This window comes from Stegodyphus dumicola, chromosome 12 (assembly GCF_044657685.1).
Source record: "Stegodyphus dumicola isolate Sdum_Otavi_A_Nest chromosome 12, ASM4465768v1".
Taxonomy (NCBI): Eukaryota; Metazoa; Arthropoda; class Arachnida; order Araneae; family Eresidae; genus Stegodyphus; species Stegodyphus dumicola.
Genome location: NC_140779.1, coordinates 9,528,277 through 9,546,838, shown reverse-complemented (window position 1 = coordinate 9,546,838; position 18,562 = coordinate 9,528,277). Strand labels below are relative to the sequence as shown.

At 30.8% G+C, this 18,562-nt stretch overlaps 1 protein-coding gene across 2 annotated transcripts in view; it reads left to right on the top strand.

Annotated features, from left to right (window-relative positions):
- Positions 1-18,562, top strand: part of Rrp6 (exosome component Rrp6) — a 103,357-nt gene that overhangs the window by 6,269 nt on the left and 78,526 nt on the right. For both annotated transcript variants that reach the window (XM_085827462.1, XM_085827463.1), the window contains exons 2-3: positions 3,927-4,063; positions 17,499-17,610. In XM_085827462.1, the coding sequence (XP_085683588.1) occupies positions 3,927-4,063; positions 17,499-17,610 (249 nt within the window). The remainder of the gene's footprint in view (positions 1-3,926; positions 4,064-17,498; positions 17,611-18,562) is intronic.

Genomic DNA, 18,562 nt, shown 5'->3' with positions numbered 1-18,562 from the left:
TGTTATACGTAGTAGTTTTTCGTAAAGAAATTATTTTACTTACTGGTTAGATTGAATGCCCTGAAATATTGGGTATTGGTATTGGGATCTGCCTGCGAGGCAAAATGGCGCTACAAAAAGCAGAGAGGAACAGCCCGTCATCATCTTGACTCATACCTTATCGAATTTATATGGCGCCAAGCTCAAGCTGTTAATGGCGAAGACGGTTTTCAATCAGTGCTAAAAGCAATAGCCAAAAGATTTCCGCTGAAAAAATAATTCTGCAACTTATTCACATTCGAAACCGGAAGGGTTTAATTGCTATTTTATATTTTAAAACAAAATAATATAAAAAACTGTATTGAAAATTATCTGTAATTAATAAATGTACATTTTCTTTCTATTCATACTTTTTTACTCAAACTTACAAATCGCGCCAACCTGGTTGCGATAATACATAAGTACCATTGAATTTATTCAGTTCCCATTTGCTCATAGGTCTTTAATTTTTTTCATTAATGGTCCTTAAAAGTACTTCATTTCCGTGTGCACAAATGTGTACGAACTCTGTAAACTACTTTCACCTTTTTACAAATGCCACACAAGCATCTGATCTCTCATCAATTGGCTTTGGAATTTGGTGATGAGTACATCACAGTGCGAGTTTGGTTCATATGTTGCACTCTGCATGGAATTCAGTGACTCTAAGAACGAATGTGTACGAACGAATGTGTAAAATTCTCTCTAAGAACTATAAGAATGAACTCTAAGAACGAATGTGTAAAATTGTTTTCGTCATGTACGATTCTCAAAAGTATCAGATTCTTTGGCACCAAAAGAAATGTAGAAGGAGAATATTGAAATTGAGCTGACACTTAGTGAAATGTTTGAGAACGTTTCGGCATTAATGGACTGTCCCTCGGTTTCGTGTTAAGCGATTTTCACAGTACTTCATGCAGCTTAAATATTAATAACTTTTTCAAAATTCAAGGAAAAAATGTAACGTATCCATCTGTACAAAAATTAAATTTTCTTATCAAATATTAATCGAATTTACAATAAACCAAAATGAATTTTACACGATAGTATTATTGCCGCTAAATCAAACTGGCAATAATGAATATGTGTTAATAATATTACAAGCTCTGTAATGGCATTACAAATCTCTCATTTGCTAAATTTTTCAGAGGAAAAAAAAAAAATATGCTAGATATCTGGACTTTTACTGTAATACAGTAATAGTTCGTTTAGGCAAGTTAATCTGGAGAGGGTTTGGTTTTGACCCAGCAGATGTGCTGCTAATGGCTGTGGATATTTATCATCATCCAATATTTCGTAATGAAATACATCAAAGTACTTCATAGGCTCATGATCATAGGCACTTTTGAAGAATTTTTCATTAGATTTCTTCAGGAATTCACTGATGAAAAAATTTTTAAATGTATATGAAAGAGACTATTTTTCACATAGATGTGAGCATTTAGGATGTTTCATAGAAACCTGCTTTGTACTATTTGTAGTTTATTAATGTCTATTTTCATAACAGCTGCACAAGCTGGTACAGCATAAGTCATGATGGTGTTACTGCTGAAATATATATTAGCTGCTTTTTGCAAAGGTCTAATTTGGACTATGTTCTGATGATAGGGAAAGATATTTCACTACTTTTAGGTCTTCATTTCTCGCATGCTGAATATCATTAGTCCAGGAAAGAGTATATTTCAGGTCCCCCACGGCAAAAACTGGCAATTTTTTTTGGCACCATTCCTGTTTATGTGCAACTTCTTCCCAAGTAAAATGCCATCTGAAACATAATGAAATAAAACTTTGAAAAAATTATAGTCTCAATAAAGCGATGGGTAGAAAATTATTCAGGCATCAGGAATGTCTGAAGGGTCAGACGTTTTGGGTGACTTCGATGTGAAAGAGTTAAGGGTGTTCTGTCTTTATTCAGTCTGACATAAATAATTAAAAGCTTCCTGTGATTTCCATACACATCACTGGATAAACTACTTTGCAAATAATGCCTGGGTAAAAGTTAGTTTAGATTATCCCTTGGCGACTTTTGGCGGCACATGGATACCGATTTTGTGCAATTCTTTGACTTGTTATTTTGGCTTGAGAAGCGGCAATTTTTGTGCCAAAAATTGCCGCTACACAAAGCCAAAATAACAAGACACAATTGCACAACTTGGTATCGCATGTACACATCGACTTATTTTCACTTAAAAAAAAACCCCCGAATTGCACAAAAATGGCATTGCGCACTCCTTTGACTTTATCTATGTACACGTCAACCTATTTTCACTTTAAAAAAAATCCCTCAATTGCACAAAAATGGCATTGCGCACACTTTTAACTTTATCCATGTACACGTCGACCTATTTTCACTTAAAAAAAATCCCAGAATTGCACAAACTTGCATTGTGTGCTCCCTTTACTTTGTCCATGTACACATCGATATATTTTCACTTGAAAAGTCAAAGGAGCACCAAATTCTACAATATAGGCAAACAAAAATACATAATCTCAGTAAAATACATTTTAAACCAAAGAATAAAATAACATAAAAAAGGAAAAACATGTTATACATTTAAGCACTACCAAAAGCAAATATTCACTTACCATGATTTTCAAGTTCGCTTCGTACACCCAGAGCCACGTAAAAATCAAAATATCAATCATACTCAAATGACTTTTTTCAAACCAGGTACTCTTTCTTATCGAACGCTTCACATAGTGACCATCTGAACCTTTCTTTCTACAAACCCATTCAAATCCATCTAAACAATTTTCACACACCGCAAAAATGCTTACAAAACATCCCAAGATTCAAAATTTCCTAGAATCATGCACCCGATTACGTCACAATAGGGTTTCCATAACATTCAACTACTCAGGCTACAATAAATGAAACAACAACTTGGCAATAAATCAAACAACAACTTCACCATAATACACCGGGTACCTTAAAGTCCACTCTACCCAATGCCTGAAAGGTTTCAGGGATTGGGAGAGGGAAGGTTGTGGGGTAGAATTACACTGGTCAACATTTTGACACCTTTTTTTTTTTTAACCTGGCTGTTATATAACCTCCATTGTCAGTTAGGGGATAACTGATTTCTTTTTGGTTGCTATTAAACATTCATTATGATTTTTAGAATTTTGTGCAATATAATATTTTTTTGACAATAAGAAAGTATTTTATTGTAATATGCAGTATTACAATAAAATACTTTCTTATTGTCAAACAATTGTTCATTGTTTTATTGAAATATGCAGTATTACAATAAAATACTTTCTTATTGTCAAACAATTGTTCATTGTTTTATTGTAAACTGCATATTGATGCAGTTTCATTTAATATTTAATAATTTGAGTGTGAAATGTGCAATTGTGAATAACACATAAAATAACAAATAAAATATAAACAAAAATTATGTGCTATTTAAAGTATTTGGTGTTGAAAATTGATTTCTGTATTTGTATACAAAACTGTGTGTTAATAGCAAATAAATTTCTATGAACTATATATAATTTCAGTTTAGAAAAAGGGATTTTAGGGAATAACTATGTGTATGCCAAAATAGTAATTAACTCAGAATTTACCAAAAATTCGTTTAAAATTAGCGAAAATATTTTTTTTTGTAGGTTTTGATGAACAGAAGTACATTTCATTGACATATATTAGAGTACTAGCTTGTGGCAATTTTGTTTAAAAATGGATAAATTATTTAAAAAAATAACAGCTTATTTTACTCAATTTCTCTTTTAAATTTACTTATAACTTGATTTAATTGAATTGAATTATTAATCTAGTGACATAAAATTACTTTTTTGTGTGTGTTTGATTATCCTGCTGTTTTTACTTTGATTATTGTCATGGTAGATCATGATGCTTTTTCAGACTATTAAATTATTTAATTCTAATCTTTCTTCTCATTCAGGATGCTCTACGCTCTATACTAACAGCCACAAGAGCTTCCTGTGATTTGCCAGCTGCTGGAGTAGATTTTGATTATTACTCTTCTTTTAATGGTTTTAAGGCATTCTTAGTACGGGAAGGGCAATCTATATTATCTCTGTAAGTATAACATTCGGAAAAGCTCATGTATTAAAAATAGCATTTAAATCTGAACAGTGCTATTTATATTATATTATGTGATCTTCATTTTGTAAGTTTATTTCCAACTAATGTTCATAATTAAAGAAATTTAATTTGTAAAAATTATCTTATAAGTTAAAATTGAAAAAAATAGTGTTGCATCATCTGGAACGTTTTTTTTTAATGATAAACGCAAATGAAATAGTACAGAAACATATGAAAATTTCATTGAATTACATAAGCAGCATTTCTTTTTCTTTTTCTTTTTTTAAATTTTCTTTTTGCTATATCACTGCAGCCAGAAAATTCCCTTTTTTTAAAAAAATAAGTCAATAAGTTTATTCATAAAGAGGTACTGTTTGGACTCCAGGTGGTTCATAAATTTTAAAATTACCATAAGAGATATAAATCTCAAGGAGCAAGGTTTGATGAATATTGGGAAGGGAAATGACATAAAATATCTCAGCCATACTTTGACATTCAAGTCTTTGATATTCATTAAAATTTAGTACTGAACATTGTCATAATGGAAGTTAATACATAGATGATTGGTAAGTCCTGCATGCTTTGCTTTGGATTCTGCTTTTAAAACTACCATTTAGGAACAGTAATTTTCAAATTTATTATCTAATTTGGTGGCAACAATTCACAGCATACAATTTCCTTGTAGTCCCACCATACACAGAGCATTACTTTTTTGTAATGCAGCTGCCTCTCAGTGTTACTAAATGAAGTTCTTTTGGCTAAACCTGTGATATTTTTTTTTTAGTAGTATAATATCCACATTTCATCTTGAGTTATGAGGCATTTAAGAAAAAGCTTTTTAATATTTTTTTGGCAAAGAATTGCATGCTGAAATTTCAACAAGCATATTCTGCTCTGGTAAAGTACAGGGTACCCGTACCTACCTTATAGTCTGTTAGAAACTCACTCTTTTTCATATGATCATGTACTGAATTTGTCAAAATAGTTTTATTATGTCCTATAATTCCTGGACTGTATAATGTGGATTTTCAGAGAAAGCGTCTTTTAATAGGTCCTTGTTTACAGAGAAAGGGCATCATTTTCAAGAATCTTGCAGAGAATGGGCATCATCTTCAAGGCTGAAATTTTCATTCTTAAAAAATTCTCAAACTACCTTTTAACAGTGTCAATAAAAACAGCTTTTTTTCCATATACAGCACACATTTCATAAGCAGTCTGGCTAGAATTTTTCCCTTTTTTAAGGAAACAAAGGAGCTTATATGACGAAAATGAACTTAGATTCTCCATTCTTAGCACTATACATAATGATTAAAAAAAAATGTTTGTTTATTCCACAAGCCACCCTAGAATTATGAATTATTCCACAAGCCACCCTAGAATTATGAGCATGAGCAGGGTTATATTTAATTATTAATTAAAAATCTGCCTCAATCAAAATCATTCCGTATCAGAGCTAACAAAATAATTGAATGTAGAATTATAAAAACCACAGAACTTTCTGGATGACTCCAATGTTTGAAAATTTGTCTATGTTTTAACACATTTTGCACTTATGCATGCAGGTAATTGAAATTATTTAATTCAATTACTTTTTTTTATCTCCAGAATTTTGGAAAATTTGTAGAAAAGTTCATTTGTATAAAAAAGTGCAGTTTTCTGAAAACCGATATTTGAGTTTCAGACCTCTCATTATAGTAAACTGATATGGATTGAAATTTCTTTCACCAGTAAGAAGGAAAAAAAAAAAAAAACTTTACAAAAATACCCTCTGCCTCTTTCCAAATAAGAAAAAGAATATTGAACTTCATGCCGTAATCTGTAACAGGCAGTTAAATTATCTGCTATTTCAAAATCCAAAGAATTTTTTATTTTGTTGTGAATAAATAAAAATGCAAGTGTAGTTAAATTAAAAACTATGTATTTCTATCACTTTTTTTTACCAGGAGGTAGGCTTCCATGCTACTTATTATCACCATTCTATTTCACATTAACAATTTTCTTATACTTGACACATTCTGCTATAACTTTTCAGTAATTCCTGTATGTATATAAAAATTCTAAACTGAGTATATTGTCGTACAGTTTTTAGAACTAAATATAACAGTATTAACCCTCTCGCTGTGTAATTTTTTTATGAGTATAGGTTTGAAAATTGCGTAATTTTTTAATTACACATTTCAGCCCTACATATATTTTAGAGTTAAAATGTATAAAAAGTTTTTGTAAAAGAGTTTTTTTTTTCAGTATAGAATTAGCTCATACAAAAAGGTTGTCGGAAACTTTAAACTGAAGAATAATGATTAAGTTTTATAAAATATAATGGTAAAACATATATACTAATGAAAATACGCAAAATATTTATAAAACATTTATTAGAAATGAAGTGTTATATAATAAACTTCGAAACAAGGCTCGAGGCATCCTATCTCGCCATCTTTGCACCAAATATGCGTTTTTTTTTGAGAATTTTTTTGCCAGTTTCAGTTCTTTTTTTAGAAACAAACAGCACAATGTCTACGAGTTTCTTTCTTGAATGAATTGAGAGGTATATATCGAGCAAAATGCCAATGGACGACTAATGCCATCTGTTAACCCAGTTCTGAATAAATAATTAAACATCACAGAAAAGCCGAAACAAAACCATGAACAGGAAAAGAGCAGGTTGCGCAGTTAAATAAATGAAAAATATGCATCCCCGCAGAAATCGCAGGTTGCAAAAATTTTGCTACTTTTATGTTGCCCTTGGAAATCGCGGGATATGTAGCGAGAGGGTTAAAGATGTCAACTAATAACATTCATTCTCTCCCCCCGAGTAACTTCCTAAATGTGCAACTACTTATGAAAAGGTAGCTCCCAAAAGTGTTTGGACAGTTTAAGAATTTATAGAAAAAGTGGTGTAGTCTGGAATTAAATTCAGATATAAAGCCCAATATTTTTTTCATATCCTCTCCATTCGATTTTGCATAAAACCAAACTTTTCTTTTTTTTAATACTGACCTATTTTCCTTTTGTAGAATTGAAAATGTAAGGAGTCGTAGATAAAACACACCACAAAAGTGATCTTACACTGAAACATTTTCATAAAATGAAATTATACTCTGACACTTTTTTTCTTTCATTTTAATGACATTTAAAAATTCGTTTGGCTTTGTTATTTGCTTGCTTACTTCATTGTAATTTAATTAATATTTAAAAGTTTGTTGTAGTCGTCAACAAATATCACTAAAAAATTGAGAATTTTTCATCAGAAGGGTAGAAAATAGATCCAAGATATCGCTAAATTAGTAAATTTATCCCATTCTATTGTGCTGTATGTGATAAAACGCGTTAAAGAAGAAAACTGGATTGAAATTAAAGTAAGAAGATGTCATCTGGCAAAGTTAATACAACATTATCAGAGATTTATCATTAGAAAATTTGTGAAAAATCCACATTTTTGAGTGCTGTAAAGATTTCTACAGAATTTACTGAAAAATTTTCTACTTCAGTTTCATTTGAAACTGTTTGACGAGTACTCAGATCAGCTGGACTACATGGCCGCTTTGCTCGAAAATTTTTTGCAAGTGAAAAAGAAAAAAAGCATATTTTTTTTCCCTTTATTTTGCACGATAAATAAGCCCAAAGCATATTGGAATCAAGTCTTATTTGCAGATGAAAACAAATTTAACATTGTTTCTGATGTGCATATAAATTTTATGGAGAAGGAAAAATGAGGAACTTAATCCGAAGATCTTGATTAGTACAGTAAAGTTTGGCGTTGGAAGTGTCCTTGTGCATGTCAGAATCAGGATTAGGTAATTTAGTATTTATTGGTGGAATATTGAACCATGCTGTTTATTTAAATATTTTAAAATGTAATTAAAAATTATCCTCCCCACAAATTTGGGTATTGAAAACAACTTTTTTTTTTTTTTTTTTTTTTAATCAGGGTAACAATCCTAAGTACATTGCCCTCAACATTTGCCTTTGGTGTGTCTATAATTATCCACAAGTTCTAAAACCACCACCTCAATCACTAGATTAAAACCCGATTGAACATATTTAGAGAAAATTACATTTTAGAGCATGAATACACAACATAAAAATGTAAACTGAACTAAAAACAGGAATGGTAGAAGAATGGGGGAATATTAATGCACATATTACCCTCCCCCTAAAAACTCTGGTGAACTCTATGCTCAGATATTTGAAAGCTGTCATAAGCTCCAAGATATCCTACAATCTACTGACTAACAGAAATACTATAATATTTACTAAATAATATGTGCAGATTTCTTTAAAGTATAGGAAGACTTTTGTGGGGTGACTTTAGTGCCACTTTTTAATTACTGATTTTTCAAAAAAAAAAAAAAAAAGTTTTGCTATGTTCATAAAAACGCTAATGTATTTTTCCTAAGAGAAATTTATAGATATTATTGAAAAATTCTCATTCTCAAATATAAATTTTTATTTATGAATAAAGCAATATTTAGCTGAAACTTGTAGGTGTATGAACAGTACAACTTTTGTGAGCCACTGTATGTAAGGCAAGTTGTGACTGGTGATTAGTCATGGCTCATTGGCTTCAGTAATAAAGCTTAGCTATTGGTGGACTTCGAAAAATAGGCTAATGAGAATTTTTTTAAAAATACTTATTTACTTTATTTTTAATATTAAAGATTAAGCATGTTGAAAAATTTCAACATAAACAAACAGAAATTGAATACTTATTCTCTTTCAATTATTAGAATTGCATGCTAGTTAGTGTAATAATTATTTTTTTATAAGTTATATAAAATTTTTTATTTATTTAAAACAATTAAAATTTGTATTATAATTTCGTTAAATAATAAGTGTTACTAATTAATTAAATACTTTTAATGTTTTTTATTAATGTCTGCCAACGGTTACCATTTATTGATGATTTTAATTTGTTGCAGCTATTTCTGCCATCACCAGGGAAAATGTTTTCTGTTGCCAAAAAGCCAGCCTGTTTAAAATGTGTCAAAATTATTTTTGAAGCTGTTTCAGAATTATGTTCTCTAATTTATTAAATGCAATTATTTACATTAAAAAAAAAAAAAAAAAAAAAAAAAAAAAAAAAAAAAGAACAGAGGGAAAGTATTTTAGTGTGCTTTTATTTTTCAAATGTTTTAGCTTATTGATGATTAATTTATTTTTGGAATTGGAAGCATATTGATTGTGGATTTTGAAGAAACTCATTTTCCTTGCACATTGCTCAATACTGTATTTGAAACTGTAAGAAGAGAAAGCTGTGTGTTTATGCAAATTGTGGATGTAGCTAAGATATGCAAATAATTAAACATTTAGCTTTAGTCGACAATATGTTGGAGAAGCTTAAATAGTTGAAACAATATGATTAAGTGCATTTTTTTCATCCTGTGTGAGAATTTGGGTTTTGTCATCATTTGTTGTCTGACTATTATTTTATTTTTGAAATTAGAAGTATTTAAGTCATGGATTCCTAAGCATTTTTATCTTCATTAAGCTTCTTACTTTAATATAATGCTCAATATTGAAACACCAAAGATTATGCAATTTGTAGTGGTTGTAGGTGTGGATAAATGAGACTGTAGATCTAGTGGTAAGAAATGTAAATGATCAAATTTTTAATTGTCTAGCTCCAGTCAATAACATATGAGAGAGGATTAAAAGATATAAAAGCTTGATTGAATGCAGTTTTTTCCTGGCACATCTAAGACTTCAGAAATTGTTTTGAAAAGACTTCTGGTTTGAGAACATGATATCTCAAATTCGTCTGTGTGCCACTTATCTACTGATAAATGGAAGGGGAAGAATCCTTGAATTCAGAGATGTAGGTTTATGATTGCAGTAGATTGCTATGTGTTTAAAGAAGTCTCTCACTATAAAAGCATTCACAAGAAAGTATGTAAAAAGTTTCATTCCAGGTGAAAGTATCCCATGAAAAAATTTGTCTTAATGCCTGTCTCTTATGAAATAGTTTCTTTTGTTAAGTTGGCAGAAAAGTAGTGGAGTGGTTAAGACCACTGAATACTGGTTGACATTTTTTGAGTTGGTACCATTAACATTCCAGCGGGCGCGCCTTCTGCACCAACAAGAAAGGTCGCGTGTATTTCTGAGATACGCTATTTTAAAAAATAAATTTTCCAAAGCAAAAATATTAAAATTATTTTGTAAATAGTTAAATGTTAATAAGTACAATTGTGTTAAACAATACTAACTTTAAATTAAGGAAAATAAAATAAGTATAAAACACTAAAACAATATAAAAAGGACTAAAAAATATTACATAAAAAATCAATTTCATAATTACTTCATTGCATCACTGCAGTCTGAACAAATATGTTTACAATGCTCTAGACAAATGAATTTTAAACAAATCTCACAGCTGAACCTCGTAATTCTAGCGCGCTTGTAATTTTGGCAGGGTTTGCATCTTTTTTTTCCCCTGAAGTCATTTCTTCAACAACACCTAATACTGCTTTTCATTTCAAAAATTTTAATTTCAGCTCACTTTTAAGAGAGGTATGGTTTCTTTTTTCAACATTTTCCTTCATAAGAGCATTTGCTAGCTTTTGCAGATATTGCCTTCTAAGTAATTTTTCACTATTATTCGTTGAATGAATTATGTAGCTGTTGATTGCTGCTATATTCAGCATAGAAAAGAAAACTACAAGAGGCCAACGCCTGATGTTTCTGGCAACATTGTAGGAAGCACAAAGTTTGTCCACTCTATCCACACCTTATGTACAATTGTAAAATCTGATAATCTCAGGCTTTTTTTGGTCCTGGGTATCTTCATCTATTGCTATGTTATCGTGAAAACTTTAAATCAATATGAGGTTTCTATAACGTTTTGATACATGGGAGAGAAGTGTCATATTTTTTCTAAATCCAAAATGACATATTGGGTTCCTGAGTTTTCGTCAGCTTAAACTGATTAGGAATTTGAGGTTTATTTTATTTATTTATTTATTTATTTATTTCAAAATACCTACAAATGACAATTTTTTTCATCTAGATCTCGGACTAACTCAGAACTTGAAAACCAGTTGTCTGTGGTTACATTTCTTCCAGCGTTATGAATAGGTTCTGTCAACCTCTTTACAACATCTTGTGGTCTATTTTTTATGCAAAAAGGACCATCTGGCTGCGCTTCAGCATAAATTTCCATATTGTATGTGTAAAACATACGAGTGTCTACCATGGCATAAATTTTTATGTCGTATTTGTTGGGTTTTTTAGGAATGTATTGAATGAAACCACATTTTCCTCGAAATTCTTCTAATTTCTCATCGATTGTGACATTCTCTCCATGTGAATAGCACTTCTGACAATTAGAGACAGACTTTTCAAAAATATTTCTTATTGGAGCCAAGCGATCGACTCCTCTTCATTCTGCTCTTGTGTTTATGTCATCAAGCCGTAAAGCTCTTAGTAAAACAAAAATCTCTTCAAGTTCATTACTACTCTAAAATCATACATTCTCCACAGTTCCTCAAGATTAACTCTGTTACTATGATAAATACCAGCCAAATAGCCCAAAAGAGCTTTTATTTCTGCTCTATCCTTGTCTCTGCTGTTCCCTTATACGAGAATAATTAGACCTCACAAAAGAAATAAACTTATTCGTATCTTCAGCGATGATTTCTATCATATTATCAGTAAAGAGGCATTTCCATATAACCAAAATATCTCTTAGATATTTAGCTTCACCAATCACTCCAGGAACATGAAGACATATGTTACGAAGCGCTCGTTTAGTTTTTTTTAACGGTTCTTTATGTCATGTCCAAGAATCGATGACTTTTTCTGTTTTTCATTTCATGAGCTATATATACTTCGGAAGAATTATCATCATTATTTTCCTCTTCAGAATTGCTCTCTGCACTTATCTCTGATTCCGAATCACCTTTTCTTTCTGAAATTCGCCCTTCTTCATCTGTAATGCTTTCATCTAAAAATAATGTCTTCATCGTCATCACTGTCACATAAATGAATATTTCTTATAATCTCAAGATTCTTCGGATCATTCATGTCGAGCATTTAACTTTTATTCACTATAACTGAAAAGAACAAAAATATCATACATGGTCGTGCGTATGTGATACATACAGTGCTTCTATTTTATCATTAAAAGTAATGATGCACACAAGTTATATAAAATCATAAGATTTAGATGCAAAAGAATAAAGATTTTCGTTAATAAAAAAGGTAATTAGATATAAGAAAAACTTACTTCAGCGGTCGCGCGTATTTCTGGAATACAAATAGTAAATCTGCAGACTCGCATTAACCGCTCGAAATCCAGCAGACGATTGAAAGAAGGGCAAATGAAGAGGAGAGAATAGTCAAGGACATGCGGTCATAGCGCCCTCTGGAATACGAAACAAATGCGAAATTAATATCTAGTGTATCTCACACATACGCGCGCCCGCTGGAAGGTTAAAAATGTCTATGTGCAACTTGACTGCAGTTGCAGACCAAGTAGAGTATATGTTAATGGCATTTAAAGCACACATGATCAGTACATCATATTGCATATAATGCAATCTGATTGCTGTAAAGCTAACATGTTAGTTGCTGAAATAAAAAAAAAGTACTTTTTAAATTTCTTTATGATATTTAACAACATATAAAGACAACCAAGCTCCAGTTCTTTTAGTTATAGTTGTAATAAGATGCAGAACATGAATTAATGGAGCAATATTACATAACCATACTACAACACAATAAAGAATTAATGGAACTGCCTCCAGCTAGCCTTAAATTTAAGCTTGGCAAAAAATATAGATATTAGAGCAGTTGCTCACAAAAACAAATTGAAAATGTTTAGTTAAAACCAGATATATGTGTTTAATTATTTTCTGTTTGACAGGCTGTTTCTCTCAATCTGAGTGTATTTTCTTATCAAACAGCTCTCTGTTTTCGAAGCTCTCTTGTTTCTCGTATAATTTCTTTCATACTGAAATGCTAATTGTAATTAACCTCAGTTTATTTCCCTTTTTTATGATTAAATGACAGAAATAAAAGATTTTATTCCATAAATCCTTAATTGTTTTATTAAATTGTAATTTTTTATAAAAGATTTTTTCTGTTAAAAGTATATGAAATTTCACCAAATCTCCATTTGATGTTTCATAACCACCAGATTTTTCATTTTGAATAACTTTTCCTCCTATCAAATTGCCAATTTCTTTCTACCAAAAAGTTGCTAATGATGATAAAAAATCTCTAGGCTTTAAATTTCTGATGATGACACTGAGACTTGGTGTAGCTGAAGGAGATATTTTGAACAGTGTTAAAAATCGCAGTAAAACTTCAGAGGATGCTAATGAAAATGGGATATAAATGAAACTGAATTTACAGGAGTTTCATATGGAATAATTAATGTATTTGCCACAATGTGATTAGGTCTGTAACTGAAATAATGTTCTAGAAGATATTTTTTGCATCTTAGGAAGATGTAATGTGTAATATGTTGCATATAACTGTAAAAATTATTTCAAATGAACAAGCCAATCAAAGTTAAGTTCTCCTTCCCCTTTATAAATAAAGTATAATGTGTTCCTCACATATATGAACACATTTTTGGACATAGTATGTATAAATGCATTGCAACAGATATCATTTACAACATTTAAGATAGCTGGATCAGACTTGGTCAAACTACAGCTGTTTGTTTAGCCACTAAATTGTGGCCCATGTCATAAAATCAATAATTTAATTTTTGAAATATCACTCCAGCTTACAACAGAAATCATACAATTGCATGATTCTTTAACAATCAGTTATTTCTTTTTAAAATTATATGTATATAATAATTTGTGCCATTTTTAAACTTGGCACCATTTCTGCAGCTTGCTCCTGCGACAGTACTATTTTTAGAACATAGGCTATTAGGACAGCAGAAAAAATAATATAGAAATGTGTTGCATTAATGATATATGTACTCAAATCTTAGTGATTGATACTATGGATATGTTTAGTAGTAACTCAGTTGGGTGACTGAAAATGTATTTGATAATCCAGTTAGCATTTAAGAATTAATTAGTGATTTAAGATTAGCTTTTATCTCAGTATCTTGGCCCTTACTTCAGTTGCAGAGGGAAATTTCTGATAACTGTTCTGAGTTTATACCTTGTTTTACAAATACATATTCATTTGCAGAGCACTCTGTCCGATCTTATTTATTTTAAAGAAAAAACTGGTAGTTCTGTTTTTCAAATCAAAATTGCATTGTGTTATTCTTCACTTGAATGAAAATCTCTCTTTATTGTAAAAACAAATATATTGTTCCCATTTTTTTAGTTTATTCTTATAAAAATCAGATGATACTTATAGTCAAAGTTAGGAGAGAAATTACGGAAAAAGAAAGAATGTGTTTGGATTCCTGTCTGGGGGGGAAAAGAAAATCAGCATGCTGTAGAAAAGTGTAAAATTTGTGTCTTGCAGAAACATTCCATCCTGGATATACAGTAAGATCCTGCTTAACACGGGGGGGGGGGATACGTTCCATCAAAGTAGAGCGTAATGCAAAACAGCACTAAACGAGGCTATCTTAACATGTAAATAATGGGGTTAGGGGAAGATGGATTAGAAATTGCTTAGGTATTAAATTTAATAATGTTTTTTCTAAAATAAAAATAAAACCAAACATTTATTTCTTGCAAAAATAAAAACAAATAAAATCCCAAGTCAGTCAGATCATTCAGTCTGTTCTGTGTTTCTAATTTTCTGCTTTTTTGTCAAGAAGGCATCTAATGTAGTGTGCGTTTTCCTTTTGCATTCTGTTAGAAGTTGTTGATAAGTGGATAAAGCATCCATAACACCCCGTCTTGCTTTTGAACTCCTGTCAACTCCTTTTTACAAATGCCATCGAAAGTTCTTTTTGCTCTTCTTCGAAATCACTACTATCAATATTTTTGTTTTCTTCTTGCTCAGTTAATTCCTTGAGCTCATCATTAGAAAGACTAGCTGCTGTTTCTTGAACTATTTCTTTGACGTATTCCACATTTACCTCATCTAAACTGGTTTGTTTCACTTATTCAACTATTTCATCCATATCGACAGAGTGTCCAATGTCTTCACTCTTACTTAAATCTGGCCAAATGTTCTTCTATACTCTTTTCAAAGATCTTTCTGTTATCTCATTCCAAGAAAGGTTTATGTTTCTACAGCATTCATGATATTGTAGTTTTTCCACAATTCTCTTATTGACTGCTTCTCTTCTCTGTCTGTTTTTTCAAACATCTGCTTAAATGTTCGCCGCAAGAATATGCCTTAAAATTGGATACAACGTCTTGGTCCATTGGTTGGATTAAGGCAGTTGTGTTAGGCGGCAAGAAAATCACTTCAACTGGAATGCATATTGTTAAGTCTGATAAATTTATTGGGTGGCTTGGAGCCATTATCAATTAATAGTAGTGCTTTCTTTGTTTAAGTTTTTTAATTTCGCAATAATGTTTAACAGACGTGCAGAAATGTTCAGTGAACCCATCCTGGAAAATTTTCATAGTTATCCATGATTTTTTATTAGACTCCCAAATTACAGATAAAGTTGATTTAGATATGCCTTTCATCGCTCTTGGGTTTTTGGAGTGGTAAACTAATAGTGGTTTTAATTTGAAATCTCCGCTTGTGTTATCACCTAGTAGAAGTGTTAAACGATCTTTTGCAGCTTTAAATCCTGATGCTCATTTCTCTTCACGGGATAGAAATGTTCGTTTTGGCATTCTTTTCCAAAACAGGCCTGTTTCATCAACATTAAAAACCAATTTTGGAGGATAGTTTCCTTGTTCAGTTATTGTTTTTAATGTCGCTGGGAATTCAGCCACCGCTTTCGTATCACCACTTGCTGCTTCTCCTGTAATCTTTATGTTGTGAAGATTATTTCAATGTTTAAATCTAACCATCCTCGACTAGCAACGAAAGTTTCACTTATGTCACTTGTCTAGCCTGAATGTAATTAAAAATTCTTCTAGCTTTTTCCACTCTGATAGATTGGCTTAATGGCATATTGTGTTCAATTTCGTCGTCAATCCATATAGACGTTTTTCCATTTCCTCTATAATGTTATTTCTAGAACGGGTAATTCTAGATGCAGAGCTTGACGTAGTTGCAGTTGCCGATGACAGTATTTTTTCTTTATTCTTAAGAATTGTCCTTGTTGTTGAAGTTGCTAAATTAAATGCAGCACTATTTTGAGATTGAGGTTCACCAGAATCTAATCTTCTAATCACTTGCATTTTAGTTTCCAGTGAAATGCTTTTTCTGGTTGCTTTATTTTCTTGTTTTTTATTATCACCCATGATAAAAACTAAAGATCATAATATTTGTCACTGTATTAATCGTTATAGTATTATATAAATTTATGCTTACAATAATGTCAACAAATGTTTCAAATGATAAAAATGCATCCGTATAGCACCGCACCAAACAAGAAACACAACTACACTGTTTCAGATATGTTATTTGGAAATCTAGCGCTGCGCACACAATTTCGGGAAATCCCCGTAGTCCTGGAGCAATTTCGGGGAATCCCCAGGTTGAAATAAAAGAGCACTAAACCGAAACAACACTGAACGAAACAGTGTTAAGCGGGCTCTTACTGTATAATACAGGCATAACAAGAAATATTTAATTTTATTAATACTAAATAACCATAAAAATTATAAAATGTAATACCATTGCCAAATTAGTTGAAAATTAATTCTAGCATTAATTTCCATTGATTCTGCCTTTTAATTCCCATTAATTTTAGCATATTGTCTTGAAGTTTGACTATTCTTGTGATATATCACAAGAATAGTCAAACAAATTCTTGTGATATATCATTGTCTTTCCTGAAACCTATCAGTGTAAACTCCATTTAAGAAAATCTTCCATGCAGTGAAGTTTTTCAGGGAATTTGAGATGTTATTAAATAAAAGTCTAATTGTGTTTGTATGATTAATTAAGACTTTTGCATAAACTAAATTAGATGTGAAAAGAAACAATCACAAAAATTGCACTGTTTCCTTAGAAATTTCTGTACATGGCAAGAAACAGATCAAAGCACACACATGATTTCTGTACATGATCAAAGCACACACAGTTCTTCCCTTTTGCAGCAATGAAAGACATGTCATCATTTGACATTTTAAATAAATGTATGTGACTTAACATCTTTTTAATTTTCTTTTTAATCCGACTGCTTGACACATTACCTTAGTATTCTAGCATTCTTTACAGAGGTCATATGAAGTCCCATCTACTTTTTACTTTGAAAAAGCAGTATGTATTTTTTATCATCAGCATTTGAATTAAATGAATGGCCTCTGAAAATGGGGTAGAGTTATATGTACATACAGAATTACCATTTTCTTTGTTCATATTTTCATATTCTCTGTACTGTGCGTGTTGTCTTTCTAATTTTATTTGATGCACAAACTTCATTCAATTTCAGCATGACATGTCTAATACAGAGCCAAGGAATTCGGGAAAAATTCCAGGGATCAGAATTGGAAGAAAAATTCGACTTATTAACTGAAGTTAACAATGTAATATTGGACAATGTTGTAAGTAGATATGGTTTTGCATTTCATCCTTGCATGTAAATTGAACCATTTCCAAGGTGATATCCTTCATTCCAAATGATTTTAGTCAGCTGTATAAAAAATTGTTTTGGGAAGGTGATATTGAGTACCAATATTTATTTATGTTTTCAAGAGTAATCACCCCAAGAGGTTTCATTATATTTTTATAAAAAGTAAGAAGAATATATGGTTTAAGCATAAATAGTCCAGTGATTTGCTGAAGGAAAATGCTTTTAATGCTACAAACATATAACAAATTCAATGTATGTAAGCAGAGTTGAAATTTTCTTTTATCTGTGGTTAAATTTAAGCAAAGATAATGAGTTAATAAATGATATATTGAAAATTATTTACTTTGAGACCAGAGATCTTTAGGGAAATGTCTAAAGTTTGAAACAGATTTTTAGATTATTTACAGTTGGTATTGCCTGATACGATCATGTCTGTTCTAACCTTATTTGATTGTGTAAAGTGGTTGAGTTTTATATGCAGTGCTAGGCTGCAGGCATGATTTCATTTTGGTTAGCGATACAACGTTCGATATTTTTTTTGGAAAGGGGGGGGAGATATAAAGAGTAAAATTTTAGAAATCGACTTATATGTATTAATTAAATTTTATTGAAATATATAAATTTATTGAAAATATTTAAATAAATTTTATTGAAATATATAAATTTATTGAAAATATTTAAATAAATTTTATTGAAATATACATAAAAATTTATTGAAATCTTTATAAAATAAGATTTCAATAAATTTTTGTGAATGAAATATGCATATGAACCTATATGTCCTCGCATACGGCCGTGCTGTTGAGATGAATACTTTTTTTGATATGTTGTTTAATATGAAAGTTACAGTTTTTTTAATAAAATTTTCATTATTTTTTGCCATGGGTGACAAAGGCTGTGTTAATTCAGAAAAATTGTAATTA